General features: G+C 32.1%; 1 protein-coding gene across 1 annotated transcript in view; it reads right to left on the bottom strand.

Moving 5' to 3' along the window:
- The window catches only part of LOC134697014 (E3 ubiquitin-protein ligase HERC2-like), a 104,691-nt gene that overhangs the window by 37,860 nt on the left and 46,659 nt on the right, over positions 1 to 20,172 (bottom strand). The window contains exons 20-45 of the mRNA XM_063559022.1: positions 18,692 to 18,877; positions 17,983 to 18,165; positions 17,635 to 17,726; positions 16,824 to 17,079; positions 15,904 to 16,138; positions 15,573 to 15,726; positions 14,925 to 15,120; positions 14,295 to 14,566; positions 13,882 to 14,058; positions 13,173 to 13,309; positions 12,819 to 13,008; positions 12,236 to 12,383; positions 11,690 to 11,865; positions 10,937 to 11,126; positions 9,540 to 9,719; positions 8,378 to 8,559; positions 7,261 to 7,411; positions 6,539 to 6,747; positions 5,675 to 5,905; positions 4,954 to 5,104; positions 4,325 to 4,596; positions 3,346 to 3,610; positions 2,437 to 2,636; positions 1,425 to 1,610; positions 832 to 943; positions 275 to 379 (exon numbers count right to left, since the gene is read on the bottom strand). Coding sequence (XP_063415092.1) covers positions 275 to 379; positions 832 to 943; positions 1,425 to 1,610; positions 2,437 to 2,636; positions 3,346 to 3,610; positions 4,325 to 4,596; positions 4,954 to 5,104; positions 5,675 to 5,905; positions 6,539 to 6,747; positions 7,261 to 7,411; positions 8,378 to 8,559; positions 9,540 to 9,719; positions 10,937 to 11,126; positions 11,690 to 11,865; positions 12,236 to 12,383; positions 12,819 to 13,008; positions 13,173 to 13,309; positions 13,882 to 14,058; positions 14,295 to 14,566; positions 14,925 to 15,120; positions 15,573 to 15,726; positions 15,904 to 16,138; positions 16,824 to 17,079; positions 17,635 to 17,726; positions 17,983 to 18,165; positions 18,692 to 18,877 — 4,836 coding nt within the window. The remainder of the gene's footprint in view (positions 1 to 274; positions 380 to 831; positions 944 to 1,424; positions 1,611 to 2,436; positions 2,637 to 3,345; positions 3,611 to 4,324; positions 4,597 to 4,953; positions 5,105 to 5,674; positions 5,906 to 6,538; positions 6,748 to 7,260; positions 7,412 to 8,377; positions 8,560 to 9,539; positions 9,720 to 10,936; positions 11,127 to 11,689; positions 11,866 to 12,235; positions 12,384 to 12,818; positions 13,009 to 13,172; positions 13,310 to 13,881; positions 14,059 to 14,294; positions 14,567 to 14,924; positions 15,121 to 15,572; positions 15,727 to 15,903; positions 16,139 to 16,823; positions 17,080 to 17,634; positions 17,727 to 17,982; positions 18,166 to 18,691; positions 18,878 to 20,172) is intronic.

Genomic DNA, 20,172 nt, shown 5'->3' with positions numbered 1-20,172 from the left:
GGAATATTTCGCTACATTGAAGACCTGTTGGTGTTCTTCTGCTGTTGTCCTTTCTATGGTGGGTTGTTGTCTCTTTTGCCACATTCCCCATTTCCATTCACAATTTTATTGATGGAGAAAATTTTATCGCTCAATGTCTGAAATCATCTACGCTGTCTGTTACAGTCATCAGTGTTAAATATTGCTATGAGGCGATTTCTTACATGTCAAATGGAGGTTTGTACAAAATGCACTATGCAATATCTTTCTGAAAAAACTATAAAAGTAAAAATACCTGTCACTGTCCCTATGCTCCTGTGGGTTACTGATCCCCATTTATATGTTGGCATGGTAACAGATGGTTTTACTCTTACTTTATCTCCAACTTTTATTGTACTACCTACAATATAAATATAGAAAATCTTTGTCAGTAATTTTCAAAGCGCAAGAAAAATTATCTGGACACAATCTCAAACCAAAAATAGTTTCCTAGTTAATCTATTGAAGATGCTTTCATATCCCCTAAAAATATTAAAATTTTTGGACTTAAATATAAGTTTTTATCCATGTCACATGTTGTGAATTACCAATGGTATCTTATGATTTCACTGAAAGATCAGATATAAATTTTTACTTGGTTAGAAGTTCAACTAGTCTTGGTAACTATAAAATTGATACTTTAACATTGAAACAGTGTGTGAAAGGGTTAAAATTCTCTTTGCCTCTTCCGTATGGTTGATACATCAAAGAACATGCATTATCTTATTCAAATTTTCCCTGAATCCTTATTACTTGATAGCAGATGGTTTCAGGTTTTTAATGAGGCCCTCCATTGCACCCAATACAACTCACCAGGACTTATGAATCCTAACAGCTCTACATGTATGTATCTGACCCAGTATGTCCCACCTTTACTTTGCCAGTCTGCCTGAATGTTCAGATCGTGTAATCCATCTCTGTCCAACTGAAATAACATACAAAATAGATCAGCGGGAATTTCTTGTTACATTGAAGACCTGTTGGTCACCTTCTGCTGTTGTATTTTTTCTATGGTCGGGTTGTTGTCTCTTTGATACATTCCTCATTTCCATTCTCAATTTTATACATTTTAGTTGTCAGAATAATTTTAAATTGAAATTGTACTTTGAATAAAATTTAGTGCTATCAATTCAATATTCACATAAAACTCCTAGAATTTTTCTTACATTTTTGTGAGACTGCATTTTGTACATTTTTCAATTCAAGATTAGCAAGCAAACTTATCAATTTTGGCTTCAGAACCAGAATTATATATAAATCACTGTTCAAAAGGCCTTTTGTTAAATGTTTGAACAGTGAAACCCCAAAATCCTAAATATGTGTACCCTACAAAATTTTGATTATTACACAGAACAAAAAATCAAAATATTTTTGTATAATACTTTATCTATTATCTCTAATAATACCTTGATAACTTTTCCTATGTCCCCTTCCTGTACATCCTCGTATGTTCTACAGCAGCGTACACTCATGCCGACTTGTAAGTTGTCTCTCACATACATAGCATACTGATCATTGGTCACAAAGTCTGACCTCTTCTTAAATGTCTGTGTGTTAGGAGTAGTAGCTGATGGAGAAACAACCTCCTGTATCTGTAAAGGAAATCATGTAACTTTTTTTAATATTTTCATTAGAAAAAGATCTGACTGATATGCAGTACTCCATTTACTTTTCAAACATTTTCCCCCAAGTTAAAATGAGCTAACAGTTCTACTTTGCTTCCAATGTTATCACTTAATTACGGTATACAAAAACTTCTGTCAAAGTTTTAATAAATTCTATGAAAGTTTAAAAGTTATTGATGTCTGAAGCATAAATCTAAAAATAAGATTTAAATCTATTGTTCCATTGTAAGTAGGTCAAAAAATATGTGGGTTTTTTTAATGACAAAATGCTTTTCTACAGTGGCATATAATTCAAGGTTGTTTTCAACATCAATACAATATATACTGCAATCATTTTCATATGAAGTCCATAAAAGCATGCACAATGAATTAAAATAGGTCTTTAGCTCTAGTGTAATTTCAGCCTATAATATCTAAATAGGGGGTCTCATTGGGGGGTTCTGATCCCGGATCTGGCTTATTTTTTTTCCAGATTCCTGTATCCCGCTCACACTATATATGTAAGTAATTCTCATTTTTCTGTAATAATTCCGTGTTCCGCTATACTTCATTTCCTGTTTTCACGGTACAATAATTTCTGATATTGAAAAATAATTTCATGTGTTATGCTTACAAAAAATCGACAATCCCACATCATGCTTAGACCCCAATGAAACCCACTAAGTATGTGAACGTGGTGAACATACCTTTGTTAGAAAATTCCATGCCTATGTTTCTAGTGGTTGCTTTACACAACAGTAATCTACCCTTGACCCCATACTTATCAATATTAACGAAACCTATAATGACTTACAGCATTGTTGTTCTCAAAGAAATTAGGCTCCTCCTCTGCTTCGAAATCTTCTGACGTAGAATCTGAATCAGAATAAAAGTCAAGAGAGGAGATACTATCTGTATCTGTATCTTCATCCATGTTCAGGTCTGGATGTTCTAACAACCAACCAACCAAGGTCTCAGCGGTAGGTTCTGATCCTCCCAATACTGCAGTAGCAGCTGTCAACAAAAAGTCAGGCATTTATATTCAAGGTTATTCATTTATATTCAAGTTTATTCATTTATATTCAAGGTTATTCATTTATATTCAAGGTTTTTTATCTAATTATATGTGGGAGGGTGAGAACGGACATACTTCTAAAGTTCCCAAAACACCCACATACTTTCCCAAATTAAGTTTGCATATACCAAATGGACATAAAACCATAAATAGCACATGACATGTTCAAAAATAAAACTTTCTTTCCTAACCTACCTGCCCCTTTTCATTTCCATGGAATAGCTATTACTGTATGTTTATCATTGTTTTTAGCTTTGTAATTTAATCTTTGATTCTATTTTGATGTGATATATACTCAGATGAAAATTGTTCAAGAATTGCACAATAAGATAATTTTCAAAATTACTGTGTGTTTTATAGGTTACATACATCTACTCTTTCAAAGATTGATAAAAACATCTACAAAAGATTAAAAAAATTCTTCATCATGTTTCTCAACTTTTAAAAAGTCATCTCTTGTCAATCAAACATTTTCAAACATTTACTTTTTTTTAATATCAGTTTACTAGCAAATCTTACGTTGTGTTTTAATAGCAAATTCCACATTTTTCCTAGAGAAAAGTTACAAATGATTCAAAATTTCTTGATATCTGAAAAGCAATCTTTTCCGCGTTAAACATCAAACTTTTAGTAACGATCGAATCTTACGTTGTGTTTTAATAGCAAATTCTACATTTTTCCGCGAGAATCCCATTTCCATAAGCTGTGTGACGAGTGCTGACGGAGCAGGTTGAGTTGGTTTGAGTTTCTTTGGTTTTGGTGGACGGTTACTATTGTTATTGTCAGTAGAGACTGGAGGGTTTGTGGTGGTAGGAATGACCTCCTCTTCACTCTCACTGTCAGAGGAGTCGGAGTCCTCACTTTTCAAGGAATGTGATGCTGTTAGATACTGTGCTACCGTTAATGCTGCTCCCTAAAATTCATATCATATACTTTTTATATAAGCCTGCTAACAGTAAAATTCATATCATATACTTTTTATATAAGCCTACTAACAGTAAAATTCATATCTTATACTTTTTATATAATAAAATTGAGAATGGAAATGGGGAATGTGTCAAAGAGACAACAACCCGACCATAGAAAAACAACAGCAGAAGGTCACCAACAGGTCTTCAATGTAGCCAGAAATTCCCGCACCCGGAGGCGTCCTTTAGCTGGCAACTAAACAAATATATACTAGTTCAGTGATAATGAAAGCCATACTCATTTCCAAATTGTACACAAGAAACTAAAATTAAAATGATACAAGACTAACAAAGGCAGAGGCGACTTGGGACAGGCACAAAACTACAAATATAAGCCTACTAGCAGTTTTAATCAATGTCTAATAATTGATTCAAGAATTTCCTAAAACGAAAAGTCAAATATACCATAAGTATTGAAGCCTAGTTGGGGTTTTAAAACTTACTAAGGAACCATCTGATAAATTAACTAAGTTAATACTGTTTTGTTTTTTTAAAGTAGTTGCTTAATCTTCAAATCTGAAATGTATTTCTATAAAATTGAATTTGGAAAGAAAACTAGAAACATGAAGATGGAAACCAAATTTTAAAAACTCATGGCACTATACTAAATTTGTAATGTAAACACAGGAATAACATATAAGTTCTATGTATATCATTACCTCCAGTTCCTCTTTGGTAAAGACAGGTTTGAGAGGTGATGGTTGAGTGGCTGCCACCATTAACTGCTGAAGTATTGTACTGGGAGGTTCTGGAGCATCCTCATCACTGGAAGGTTCTGATGTATCCTGAATGGGCATGAGTGACGGGAGTATCCTCTGTGATAGAACCTGACGTAAGACCTCCTGCCTACTCAGTAACACCCTAGAAGCCTTCAGTATTCCAAGTCTCAATTGTTGTTTTCTTAATTCTATGTCTGTTATTCCATGTTCTGCTGAAAATCGTCACATTTTTTTCAAACCAATTTTGTTTTTTAAATTTGTTTATAATATCTGGTTCAATACAATTATTTGGTGAATGTTAACAGAAATTAACAACATAAGGATTAAACTACCTTAAACCAAAACTTTAACTAGATACTGGGCAGCCCAACTAACAGATAAACAGACAGTACCAGGAAAACATAATGCCATCTATTATGGTGAGCAGAAATAAAAAGTTATGTAACTTTACTTTTAAATTCACCAATAGAATAGACAAATGAATGCAATATTTCTATGTAACAAATTTTAACCAACATTTTTCTTTTTTATTTGAAAAGTGCACTTGTTTTCATTTTTTCATTTCTTACTTTTGATTTCTATTGGCTCATCCCCTTGACTATCCTTGTTGTCTTTGTCTCCTTTGACAATATTACCACTCAGGCTAAACAAGGTTGACCACATGTTGAGGGCATCTTCACTCAGTCTCATGTTCTCTACATCAAAATGTACACAGACCGACTGCAATAATAATAGAAGAGAACAGTAATAAAATAATGTATCATTTTGATATCTGAAGATCTTAAAATAACAAAATGTGGTTTGATAGCTAAAAAGCCAATAAATTTTATAATCCAAATCCAATTAAATTTCAAATATGCCCTGCATATGTTTTATAAATGTCAAGTCTATTTAAACAATGAGCAAAGAAGTCATCCTTGTTTTAAACATCAGGCCTTTAGTTATAAACTATACTCAATACTTTAGAGTAAATAATTGGTGTTCAATATACCAAATCCATTATTTTGATTGGTTGAATTCTGAGTACAATAATTGTTTTTTTTCTCGAAACTTTTTTTTACTGTGAGCCCCGAAATGTCAGAATCAATAATATAAATATTACAAGGGTCTCATTTCTAGGTTATCAGTGGTGGATCCAGCCATTTTAAAAAAGGGTGGGGGGGGGGGGGGGGAGGGTCCCGACCCAGGATAAAGGGGGGTTCCAGCTATATGTCCCCATTCAAATGCATTGATCGGCAAAAAAAAGGGGGGTCCGGAACCCCCCTGGATTCGCCAATGGTTAATACTTACAGTCACCAGCTCATTTAGTCTACAGATTCTGATTAACTTGCTACCAAACTGTACATGGATTTTGCCTTTTGGTGTAATTTTAGTAACTACACCAAGACCATTGGTTGGATGTTTTACAGTGCCACCTAGGTGAGGTCTGTTGTCTATACCACCAGTTACTGCCATAGCAGCCATTACAGCGGGCTGGTTCTGGAATGGTGAAGTGTTGTCTGCTAGCAGTTCATCTTCATGCTAAAATGAATGATTCAGTTAAATTAGTGTTTAAAGGACCACGAATGAGCTTCAAATTTCACTGTGGATTAATTGTTTCAGTGTGTACTAAAGTTTATGGAAAGAGGCAAACTTGTATTTAGGGATTATTCCTTTTTTTGCTTTTAACAAATTTTTTAACATTTTAAAACTTTGTGGTTCACCTATAGTCGCATGAATCAACAGTAAGAACTAACATTGTTTTTCCAATTTTTCCTTGTCAATCAACATTCTATAGAAACTTAATGTAAATATATAAGTGGTAACATCTTCTAAGTGTCAATACCAAATCTGATTAATATGATTTCTAAAATTTATAACAATAAAGTCTTTAAATGAAATTTTTACAATTCCACATAACATGTACCATGTGAATGAGAGTGTAAAATCAAAACAAACAGCCTTTATTTACCTGAAATTCAGATGACCTTGGTTTGTCAATGACCATGTCTGTTGTATTTACCTCAAATTCAGATGACCTTGGTTTGTCAATGACCATGTCTGTTGTATTTACCTGAAATTCAGATGACCTTGGTTTGTTAATGACCATATCTGTTGTATTTACCTAAAATTCGGATGACCTTGAATTGTCAATGACCATGTCAACATATTTACCTGAAATTCCGATGACCTTGGTTTGTCAATGACCATGTCTGTTATCAAGGACAAATGTTCTGTGATAAAGCTGTTGATATACAGATTCCAGATATCATGTGTATGTAGTTTTCTGATGAGAGTGATGATTTCCTCAGCGATTGTACTGGTATAGGAGGCTGTTAGAGAGACAGGTGCCCTCTGTTTGTGACCTTTTCTGGGATAATCAACTGAAATTCAAAGAATATGGGGTTCAAATGTACTTAAAATTGTAAGACTTTTGTCACAACTGTTTATCATATGAACATAAGGTATAAAAAATCATTCAAGACTAGAAAAAGTACAATTATCTTTGTTCACATCATGCAACTGCTAAACATTCTCCAAAATTCCTTCTCAAACCTCCAAAAATGGGAGATTACGGTATATGTATGAAGGTTGGCAGAAACTTGGTGCCTGTTTAAAACATTTAAACCCTCCTCATTTATATGTATAAGTCAACAACCTGTTGTTCTGTGGTTGTCCTATGTTGATGTGGTTCATAAGAGTTTCTTGTTTCTTGTTTTTTATATAATTTGGGCCCTTTATATAATTTGCTAATTGGTGTTTAACCAAGGCTCTATGTTAAAGGCTGTACTTTGACCTATAGTGGTTTACTTTTTACAACCTGTGACTTGGATGGAGAGATGTCTCCTTGGCACCCATAACCACATCTTCTTATATCTATATATGTTGACACTTACTTTGAGGTAACAGTGTAGGATCGGCCACACATGTCATCACCACTTTCCCTAGCAAGTTAAACAGTCTCTGTACGATCATCTTAGCTCTTACAGAATCATCTGTATTATCCCAGGATGGTAACACAGAGGCAAGGAATTTCAATGTTAATATCTAAATCAAAAAAAAAATTAGATATCATTGAAACAATCAAATACATCAAACTAGATTTCTACATTATTAGATTTGTTATTTTTTTTTATTTCTTTGGTGTACTTCTTCCATTTGTATATAATTTAATTTTGGATGTAAAGCATCTTCTGCTTGGCAGACGTTATTTTGTTATCAGCCTATAGACATAATATAGTCATGTGACTGTGATGTCATCAACGTTTTTTCATGGTTTTCTACGGTTTAAAATGAAATTTAGAATTAAATTATAAGCAATTACTGTAAAAAAAATTCTGTCTATTCGAAATAACATAAAAAATTTGGTGCACACTGTCAAATAACCCGCTTTGTTATTTCTTCATAGACAGAAACAAGAATATGTCCACAGTACACAGATGCCCCACTCGCACTATCATTTTCTATGTTTAGTCGACCATGAAATTGGAATAAATTCTCTAATTTGGCATTAAAATTAGAATGATTTTATCAAAGGGAACATGTAAACTAAGTTTCAAGTTGATTGGACTTCTACTTTATCAAAAACTACCTTGACCAAAAACTTAAACCTGAAATTTGCACTATCATTTTCTATGTTCAATGAACCGTAAAATTGGGGTCAAAACTCTTATTCGGCATTTAAATTAGAAAGATCATATCATAGGGCACATGCATACTAAGTTTCAAGTTGATTGGACTTCAACTTCATCAAAAACTACCTTGACCAAAAACTTTAACCTTAAGCGGTACAGACTGACGAACAAACGGACGAACAGACGGACCAACGGACGAACGGACGCACAGACCAGAAAACATAATGCCCCTCTACTATTGTAGGTGGGGCATAAAAATATTACAATTATTCCTTAAATAAAGCAGACGGATAAACGTTGGTGTATTTGATCTTGTTTATGGATTTGAAGAGCAATTTTTCAACAAAGTCTATTAAATTAAATACAAATCATGTTATACCTGTTTCGTAATATTTTTACAGTGAACTTGAGCTCTATCCTCTTCAAGCACTTTAAGAAGAAGATCAATCCATCTGGGTGAACTGAGTGCTTTGCAAATGACAGGACCAGTAGCAATGGAGCGGATGAATCCCAGAGTGCACCAAGTGAAGTGCTGTTCAAAAGCTACATGTACATTGGAATCTAAAAAATAATACAAAATTATTTAATTAATGTAGAGTGGGGCGCCCATATTCGCCGGGGACACAATTTCGCCGTTTTATAATTTTGAGGTGTAAAAACTTCAAAGGATGGCTGAAATAGAAGACATATAATGGTAAATGATATTATATACAAATATGATTATTTTTTTAAACTGAGACAAAATTGCGGCAACTACTGGAAAGGACCGAAAAATGGACAACGATTTTCGGCCAATTTTCTTAAGAAAAAACAGTAATTCAAAGGATTATTTCTAAGTAATTCTTTGACTGAATGCCCTAAATTTTAGTTCTTAACACCTTTGAAATGTCTGCTTTACAGCTATAATGAAACTGATTTGATCAATGTTGTTTAAAGCTGCGGTTATTTGGTTTAAAATAGATGTGTAAAAACGGCGAATATGTGTCCCCCATTTCCAAAAAATCAGGAAATTTCAAACACTCTTTAACCCAACTTTTCAGATGATTATAGCCAAACAAACGCTTTTTCAAGCTGAAGTATATTTTGCATTTGAAGTTATCTTCATATAGAAATATCAGTATACTTCAAAAACATTTAGACCTGAACATAAACTGTTGAAAACATGAAAAGATGTGGCGAAAATGAGCACACCACTCTATCTTTGAAAAGTGTGATCTGAAAAATAACACCTGTTCCCATACTTTGATATGCGTTTTGAGAACTGTTTGTATATGGAATTGAAAGGCATCAGAAATAACAAGTTACAAGAATACAAAAATGTCAGGATTTGCATACTCTCACTCATAGTTCAAAGAATCAGAAAAACAGGTACCTAGTAGGTGTCTGAAGGATCCAAAAAGTAATAACATAGTAACATCTCACCATTGTAGAGCAAAATGTGAAGTTATTCTGTTACATTCTAGTGGTTGAAAAATTTCAATAAAATCTCTTCCTTCTACAGATACATACAGATTTCTGGCCATTTCTCCTATTTGACTTACTTGGTCCCTGATTACAGCCAGCATCTGTCACTCTCTGTAAAAGTCCACACAGAGTTCCTACAGCAGATCTCTGCATACATTCAGCATTCATAGCACAACAAATACATAATGTTCTCAGTAGATTTACAGTGGATCTTCTGATCTGTGATGTAGGATGTCTATTTTCTGGTCGGGATTTTTCTAAAAGCAAAACACAATATTTCTTACTGTGAAAAGATAAAAGAATAACTAATAGAAGAATTCAAGCAGAGAAAATTATTCAATGACTGACTGGACACCACAATAAATAGCTCATGTTATTTGGCAAATGTCTTTTAAATGAACCTTAAGTAATAAATGTAAGGAACTATATTGTTTTCAACACATTCACAATTTGTTTTGATTCAACGTAATCTACATCTTGACAACGCCTATTGTTGTATGATTTCAGAGGAGTGAAATAACCACTTTTATTAAACATGTGAAATTATTGGTTTTTACTTCACTTGGAAATCAATGTAATTCATTGCAACCAATATAATTAATATTTTCACAAAAGGAAATAAAATTCCAAAGTCTTTTTTAAGACAAGCTATGCAAACTAAATATTACTAGTATGTTATATACTTATACATATTCATGGATCTACAATCTGTCGATATCTGTAAGTTGGCATTGCACAAGGTCATGTTTTTCTCTGTTTATTTATGACGTCTTTACACTAAATCCATTGGATGTTGGATGTGTACGGATTGATAGTTTATTCTTAGATGTATGATTATTTTTTATTAGTTGTTAGTGGCTTTGAACTAGCTGTCAGATAACTGCAAGTACTCTCAGATCTGTTCCTGGTGTCTATTTGTTGTCAGGATGTACAAGTACCCGGCCACATCCACTTGTATTTTTGTGCATCTGATGAGTTAAGATTTTTTTCAACCGATTTTTATAGTTCGTTCTTATGTTGTACTGTTATACCACTGTCCCTGGTTAGGGGAGGGTTGGGATCCCGTTTACATGTTTAACATCCCCACATTATTTATGTATGTGCCTGTCCCAAGTCAGAAGCATGTAATTCAGTGGTTGTTGTTTGTTTATGTGTAACATATTTGATTTTCGTTCAATTTTTTAAACAAATAAGGCCGTTAGTTTTCTCGCTTGAATTGTTTTACATTGCCATATCAGGGCCTTTTATAGCTGACTTTGCGGTATGGGCTTTGCTCATTGTTGTAGGCTGTTACATGACCTATAGTTCTTAATGTCTGTGTCACTTTGGTCTCTTGTGGATAGTTGTCTCATTGGTAATCATACCATTTTTTTTTTATATGCAACCTTTTGCCTTAAACATAATAGTATTGTAACTTATTCACATCTCCTTTTATTGATTACAAAAATCAAAGAATATTTTTAATTATATTTACCTGTTTCGTTATCATCATCATCTTCTTCATCATTATCGGGCATCTCTGGAGGTTCAGCTAATTTCAGGTCATATTTCCCTTCCTTTCCCATCCTATAACTGTTAGTACTACCAGTGTCCCACTGGATACGGATCCATCCATCTTCTCCTAACTCACCAATCACACGTCCCATACTGGGGGCTGGACCATCCTATAAATAAATTATATTGTATACTATCATTTATCTAAAGGTATAAGAAAGAACATTTCAGGATTTTCTTTCCATCTCCCTTGTTCTTTGGATAAAAAAAAATACACATACACAAAACTTGAATTCCATTTCAACAAAGAAAAACATTTTTTTCAGAAGTTTTAGTGTCACAATTTCCTTTACTAATTTAACACGAATGTAACATTAATGGAATTTCATTAGTTTGTAAAATGACATTTTATTTTAAACTGCAGCCTTCAGTAATTTGTATTATTTTATTACGCACATCAATCTTTTACTTTTTAACAAAGTGTGTGCAATCTATCCCTTTCAAAACAGCAGCTCTGACCAACCATGATAGCAAATTTCCCAATCAATACCAACTCTAATGAAATGCAATCTGGGTCAAAAGCTTACAATACAGTATGGGTTTTCACATTGCTAATGGCTGTATAGTCACTTTAGTCACCTATATTTGCTTTTTTTCAATATCATTTGAACTCTGGTGCTTAGTAGTCCCATTGGCAATTACACCACATCTCTGTATTTTTATATAAACATACCTGATCTCCCCATTTCCAGTCTACACCTCTAACAACTCTAGTTCCTATTTTCATCATAGCTGCTAACTCTGGTCCTGAGATTGGTACTGGCTGGGACTGTTTCTTGTGTTTCTGTTCCTCTAATATTGCATGTAAAGTTCCATTGTTGTCCTGGATAGGCTTATCAGGGTCTGGTCCTACAAATATTAATATAAAAAATCATCATTTCTTGACAAAAAAAATACCCTTGAACCTGTAACCTTGTGAAAATAACAATTTTGGATAATAACTTTTGATGGAGGCCATAATTGTATATTGTTTTTATAGTGCAATCCTATTTAAAGTTCATTTTAATAATACAGAATAAAGACAGAAAATATGTATTTTAGTTGTTAAAATTCAACTTATTCTTACATGATGTTAAGGCAAATTACATCATGTATACATATTTAAAACTTTAACCAGATAGAAGATAGATAAACAGACAAATGCAGATATACTTGTACTGAAACAGACTGGAAAAAACATTAGTGGGGCATACAAATGACAGGATATATGTGTACTTACCTACAAGTCTCATTAATGTTTGTGTCAATCCCAATACTCCTGAGTTTAACAACAAACTAACCATGTTACTCTGGTGTACTGACATTAAAATTCCCATTGTCGCCAGCAAAAACCTAGAATGGGGTAAAGCTCCTAGACTTAATCTCTCCTGAAAATATAGCAAAATACACAATATAAGCAAGATGAATTTTTTTTGTTAAATAGGAATTTTTTTATTTCAGTCTGGGAAAAAAAGGGTCATCTATTTCTTGAGATTGGATATGAACCATTTTTCATAAACTATGAATACTCTAAGAGTGGTATGTTGTGGTTTTTTTTTCTTTCTTGAGCTTTCTTCTAATCATATGATTCAAATTTCCAATTGAATGTTTTCCTTTTATTCTTAAGTTCTTATGTTATGTTGTGTTTTTCTATCTCATGACAATATATGCAGTGACATCAAAGAATTAGCTCAATAAATTAACACGATAATATTATCATAAAAATTTATTAATAAAATAAACTTCACTTGCATGTTCTTATTTTCCCTTTAACTTTTGATAAAAATTTAAATCGTCTTTTAAGTTTTTTCAATTTATAATACCTTTTGAGAGTCTTGGATGGACGCAGTAGGATTAATTCCTCTTTCTTTGAACATCATGTCAGACTGAATGATAAAACTTCTCAGTTCCTGAATGGCCCACTTATAGAGGTCAGAAAACTGCATCTCCAGGAGAATTCTGTCACATGGAGGTATGAGACTTACATTAGCCAGACAGTGGGGAATTAATGTACTGTAATATAAAGTATAGGCTACTAACATAAACAGCTCCAAAAATATCAGAATTAGAGAACTGATTCATAGAGAAAGTTTTCCCACTAAATAGAGGCAACTGTGAGGTTGGACCACTCCTATGATATATAATGTGACACACCAACCTAACAGAAATACACTTACCTAGCTCTTGTACCAACAGTCAACAATCCAAGCCAACCAGACAGGATATTGTATTTGGTAGAGGGAATCAGATAATCTTTGCTAACTAAACTTAACATATTCTGGATTCCTTTCAGTCTCAACTGAGCTCTATCAACCTATTAACAAAATATGCATCAAGGAATTTAACTGGATTTTGGTTATCAAATATAATTTATCAATTAAGATAGTGAAAATGAATAAACATTGTCATAAAATCTATGACAACAACCATGTCTTAGTCATTATCAAAGCAGAAGTGACTAAAAATTATATATTTATTTGACTTCCTTCAAAACTCTTGGCGTAAAAACATCCAATTCAAATAGCATATCTCCTATCAGAGATTGTTTTTGGAAGATATCAATTAATAAAGTCTGTACATATCATGACAAATACTGAATTGATTTCTGTAATCCACTAATTTTCGCGAAAATGTATAACGTGGATCTTTCCTTATTTATCTACATCAAATTAACAAGAAAATAGCGAAATTAAATTGCTGCAAAGTGGTCTCGAAAGAGCTTAACGCGAAATGAAGTATCTGCGAAAAAATGAGTTGGTTTACAGTATTAGGATTTTAGCGCTTTATTTTATTTGTGAGTTAGTTGGTGAACATCAGTAAACTACATAAGAATAGCCTTTATTGGTATAATAATATCTACTGTTACAGAAATTAATTCCGAGTTACCTGATGATGTAAAGATCTCCTTAGTTTCTCTATATCTATAGGATGTTCATGTAATACAAACTCCACAATACCATTCACCAATCCTTGATCTATCTTAGCTCCTGTCATTCTCTGTTTCAGTAACCCAAATTTACGAGAACTTGATACTGTTTTAGCTATTTGTCTCCAAGAATCAACCTAAAATTACAATTGAAGAAATATTGTTATTTAACAGTGTTTGCAATTGATAAAGAACAACTTAAAGTTTCTACTTTTTACATACAATTGTATGAGAAGTTTCTTCCTGTGAAGTGCCTTTTGAACAGGCTTTTAAACACTGCTTATTCAAGATTTTGAATCTTTAAGTAGCATGACTTTTTAATGGTTCTTCGTTATATATTTAGAAGTTGATATAACAATATTAAGTAAATAACCTTCTTCATTTCTGTCTTTTCTTGCGATGAAGTTACTTCATCTGATTGGATAGATTTTTTCTCTGGTGATGCTGATTCCTCTTTCAGAGCAGTTTCCACTGTAAACACAGCTCCCTCTGCTGGCTCTGTTGTACTTGATACTTCATGGTCTTCTTCTTCTTTGATCTCTAATACAATTTGTTCAGCCTTGACCTCTTCACTTATTCCAGTGGCTCCCTCTAGTTCCTCATCACTTTCTTTCTTTTCTTCCTCTTCTTCTACATGAGAAAGACCTATAACACGAGAGAGAGATAAAAACATGTTGTTTGATTTTATGTTTGCTTAAAAGATAATTATTGTGGCTGTGAATGACCAACCGGTTAACTGTTTGACCTTGTAATTAATATTTTGTATGTTATATTCCATCAATCATCAAAATTACTTTCTTGATTTTATATACATTCCTATACATGTACTTTCCTGTATGATAAAATTGTGCATGAAACTAGTTTGAGTCTATAAATTGATTCACAACTAAGATTTGCTGCGGAAAAAAAGAGTATATTTTTTTAAGGCGCATTTGCAGCTGTTTGCACCTCATTTATACTTATAATCAAAATTTCAAAGAATAATTGACAAAGACTGTCTTACGTTTTGATTTAATTCTTTCATCTATCATCTTCATGGTAACTTGTTTCCAGCGTGGATGACTTCTTAACATTTTTGATCGACTCATTGCATGAACTTCATTCCCTGCAGCAGGTCGAAGTTCATTAAACAGGAAGTGACATCTTTCTAAAACAGGTGCACACACTTCTTTGTAAGATCTTCCTTGATCTTGATGAGCCTATAGAAGAAAGTCAATCAATTTTTATTATTAAGTTCTTTTTTTTATGACTTTATGTCATAGGAAGAAAAACAGTCAAACAGAGTTTACAACTATTTTTTTATGTCAGATTAACATTTGGATTTACTTTCCTAAAAGGTCTTAATCACGTCAGTTCTAAATATTTATATTAGTGTCAAAACTTGCACATCTTTTGTCACTAATTTTGGGGATGCAAATATTATAGGGAACATAGTAATCTTAAAATGTTCATAATGTTTATTTCCTATCAAACTGCTTTATGTAAATTCTGGGTTTTTTAAAATATATTCACCTATGTCTGAAAATAGTAAGCTGAAGATTATATAACAAATGCTTTTTCAATCTAAAACTGTGAAAAATGAGGGTTTGTCACAAGTCTACATTATATTGTGCTTTGAAGTTTCAATTAAATAGTCTCATCTAATACATACCTTGACAAGAGTTTTTTTTGTCTGATTAACAATTTTAAAGAGTTCTACAAGAGATCTTGGTAGATGTTTATCTCTCTCTGTCTGTCCATGCTCCACCAAACTCAGGGCTGCATGGCCTAAATCATCATGCTTTAATAATACTGCTAGTAATAACCTTCAATAAAATAACAGTATGGGATGCTTATGTGTGTTATATACTAATGTAAAAGATGGCAGGCATTAAGAAAGGAATTCTATACTTTTTTTATCTAAAAAAATGTGCAGATTTTTGTAAAAATGAATAAAAAATATCTCAAATAAAAAACCTTTTTTCCGTATAACATAAGCTTACCTTCCTACTTCTTCTATTGGATGTTCATGAGTAAAATGTATATTGAGTAAGTTATGGTGTTTACAATATTTGTCCATGATAGCTAGGAAGGTTTTAACATTATGGTCTGTAACTCTGCCCTCGACCAATGACTGCAGGAATGGCTGGGTTACATCAGTCTGTGTACTCAGAGGATCAAACGATTCCTTATCTTCTGATGGTGGCATTTGGCGATGTTCTGATGTAGGAGTAGTACCTATTAAATAAATACATATAAATTATCAAATTATCAAATTTATATTAATTGAAGACATTTTCAACTAGAATGTTTTTTTCCCCACAAGTTGAATGTTCTTTCAAGTGAATGAAAATAGATGTATGGTTTAACTCAATGATATAACATAATAAAGTTTAATACCTGAGCTAATTATCATGACCAGGAAAGTTATATGAAGATCTGTTACATTAATTTTTTGTTGTTTAATTAATAAATTCACCAATATTTTAAGTTTCAAATATCTAGAACAAATATAATTTGATATGGAAATGAAAGTTCCATTTAACTGTCTTTTAGGCTAAAATATTATGATCCATTGTTGTTCTGTATTTTAACCTTTGGTTACTTAACCTTTCAACTACTATTGCTTAATCCATGCCTTTTTTTGAAAATTAATTTCTATAACCATCATACTAATTATTTTGTTAAACCATAATTATGAAAAGAAAGATCTACATTTTTCATATTAAATTATCAATTAATTTGCAAGTTTTAAGTTTGTTACATAAGTTACTCTGTGGCCTTCTTAAAGATAGTAAAATGCATGTTTCATGAAAAATATGCTACGTGAATCAATCTAATATACAATTAATAAAATAGCTATGACATGCTTATGTCTAATTTTGCTGACAATGCCAAGAGGGGGGGGGGGGGAAGTTCTAACCTGGTGTAGTTGCACAACTCCTTGTTTCTCCTTTCTCTTCTTCAAACTGATTGTTAGGCTGCAACACCTTCAGCCCTCCAGCAAAGAATTCTGCCCTAAGCCAATGGTCATGCTCATGTTCCTCCTGTGAGAGAGGGGTGCTCCTAGCCTGATAGGACGCATGTAAGCCTAACAGCATGCCTAGGGTACGTTCTACATCCATTAGAGGAGATGATGCTGTGTTTCTGTCTGATGATTGAACTGTGTCTTTCTCAGGCTGTTAAATAGTATGGAAATAGTCTTTCAATTTAAGAGAATTACACAGTCAAATTTTGCTCACATGAATTTCACGTGAATTACAGGTATAAGCTTGATAAACATGTAATTCACGTGAATTTTTTCATGTGAAATTCATGTTAATTTCACGTGAACAAAAATTTGTCTGTGTACAATTTATATTATCCTGTTGATTTATTATTTGCATAGAAACCAATTTTATGTATCAATGAAAAATTGTACTACACATATCATAAATTTCATGGTAATGAGAAATTATGCATACAGGAATTTGAATTTAGTTGAAATACTTTTAAAAGAATTCAAAATCAGTTGTTTTCTTATACTAAGAAATTATAATGAATCCACTGTTATTAGTAATATATGATTGCTTCACCCGAAAAAAAAAAACAGGTTCTCAAAATATTAAAATATAATGTACATTATTTAAATCATTTCAGCTGAAAGTTTTTAAAATAGCTTTTTCGTTTCAGGTCATAATTTAATCTTTTTTTTTAAATGATACAATAAACTGATATAGGTGAAGTTTACTTACATCTAGATATTGTCCTACATAATATGACTGCATCATCTCTCTAGCCTCAGATGAATGGTAATAGTTCTCAAAAGCCATTGTAGCATCTCTTCCTGTAAGGTAAAGTAAAGGAGAAATAAGGTTTTTGTATATAATAAAATGAATTACAATTCTTTTTAAAACACACGAATGACTCCCCTCTCCATTTTCTACCTGTCAAACTGTAACAAAAAACAATTGGGAAAATAAATTGAAAATGCTCATTTGCATATGTCTCTTCAAAACCTGGTATTTCAACATGGCAACCAAACTATACATACCTAAAACATGCAATATTGTACACATCTGATTCCTGTCTATAATACTTACCAGCATACTCTTCCAGAATACTTTTGCCACATTTAGCCGTAGTTTTAAATTCTTGAACATCATAAACTTTTCCATGGATGACAACCCACAACCCTCCATCTTTGTTATGATTTTCTAAATCAGATTTGCGGATTGTCAGGACATCTTCAGATGCTTTACGACTGTACTTCTCTAATGAAAAACCTACAGAAAAGATTAACACCTGTACATACCTTATATAAACTCTTTATTTTTTTCCTATTTTTTGTTTAATTCTAATATAAATTTTCATATATTTACCACTGCTTAAAAAACAGACTTAAAAATTAAGATAGCAAAAACAAAATGACAATATTCCTTGTGTAAACTATCTATATTTGTACATTACTATCAATTCCAAAATAATGAATAAATATTTTTTTCTCAATGTGCTGCTGTCTCATTGATGGTTATCCCATACTTCCTAATTTTCAACTTACAATAATAGTTTTCAAATTTAACTGTAGCAAAAACATATGACTTGCTGTTGACATACTGGAAGAGGGTTTATTTTTGCTGGATTTAAATTTCATGATTTACAGTATCAAACTTATAATCTATTTCATTTTCATTTTGAACCTAATTGCAATTTCATCTTTATTCAGAATTTAGTGAAAATAAATCACTCAAAACATTTTTCAACTTTACAGTAACTTTTTCTCATTTCAATCTAATAGGCTGTATTCCTTACTAAAGACTCCAGGCCAGGCTAAATCTTCTTTATCATCCTTGTTAAGTCCTGGTGCGAGTTTGTTAAATTTATCTATAATGTCCAGTAACTGTTCCATGACTGGTACCACCTGAGAGGACTGGATCACTGCCGGATTTCTCAATTGTAATAATACTAAACAGGTAGACATCTCTGGTAGTAAAATTCCTTTAATGAAATTACAATATTTTACATAACCACTTGTTTTAGGATAAATTATTGTTGTTGTGTGTTCAAAAACAACAGACACTATATGATGATACCTCAATCTGGTTGTGTGGGTTAAATTTGTTTTCCTTTAAATTGGTCCAAAAATCAAGTCAGATTTAAGGATGTCTGCTGGTCATGTTTTTGAATTCTTGTCATATTTTCGATTTTCTCAGGTTTTATCCATCCAAATGTATTACATTTTTTTTTACACGACACCCCACTTTTGTCTTCATAAATCTGTTCAATAGATCATTTCAGATTTAGTGATCCGGCGGCATGAAATCCTTGTTATTTTTTCTTGGTTTAAAGGGTAAAAAACAATTCCAATGTTAACAAATAGTAAAGTCTGAAGAAAACCTTTTTCCCGCCATTTTCTAAATGTCTCGTATTTTGAAAACTACACAAGAGACTAATGATTTTATTACTTTATTTTGTTTAAATATCAAAGTTGTTTTCATTTTAAGCAACCGCATGAAATCCTTGTTATTTTAAATTAGAGCAGCAGACATCCTTAATCTGTATTATGTTATAATATATAAATATTTCCTTTATCTCATTTAAAAAATATAAGATTTATTATTACAAAAATCTTCTTGGTAACATAGGAATTCAGGAATATATAAAAGTGTCTTTGAGGGAAAATGATTTTTTTGTTTGTCGTAATTTCCATTTTGGTTTGAACATTGGAAAATTAAAAATGTTTTTCCCCTGCTTTAATTTTTTGTAATAAACCTAATATTTTCTAAGAAAAATACAATTTCAAACTGTATGGGAAAAAAGAAATTTTTCAGTAAACTGTGAATAAAATAGTTAGTTTTCAGTTATAAATATACTGTTGGATTTCATATTAGAAAAAAAGCTGTACATTTGTAGTACACTTTGAGATTCATATATATTATGTGTATACTTTATATGTAAGGAAATTAAAGGAAATCATCACTGCCTCATTTCATTCATGCAGGTTTGTCTTCAAGATTTCCATGAAATTGTATGCATTTTGAACTTGTTTTAACTGCATCTGAACATAAAAACACAATATATTGTATGTTATTTGAGTAAAACCAGAGATACACTATTAAAAAATAGCGAAAATTTAAAGGTCTGTAAGCTTAAGGGTATTAAATGAATATAAATCAAAAATCTGTTTATAAAATTTGTATAAAAATTATATTACATTGTTAAAAACATTTTCAAGGATATAAAAATCTAAGGGGATTACTTCCTTAATTAGGGCCCCGCCGAAAAGGCGGGTC

This window comes from Mytilus trossulus, chromosome 14 (assembly GCF_036588685.1).
Source record: "Mytilus trossulus isolate FHL-02 chromosome 14, PNRI_Mtr1.1.1.hap1, whole genome shotgun sequence".
NCBI lineage: Eukaryota > Metazoa > Mollusca > Bivalvia > Mytilida > Mytilidae > Mytilus > Mytilus trossulus.
Note: the sequence above shows the minus strand (reverse complement) of the source record. Positions and strands in the feature narration are given on the sequence as shown.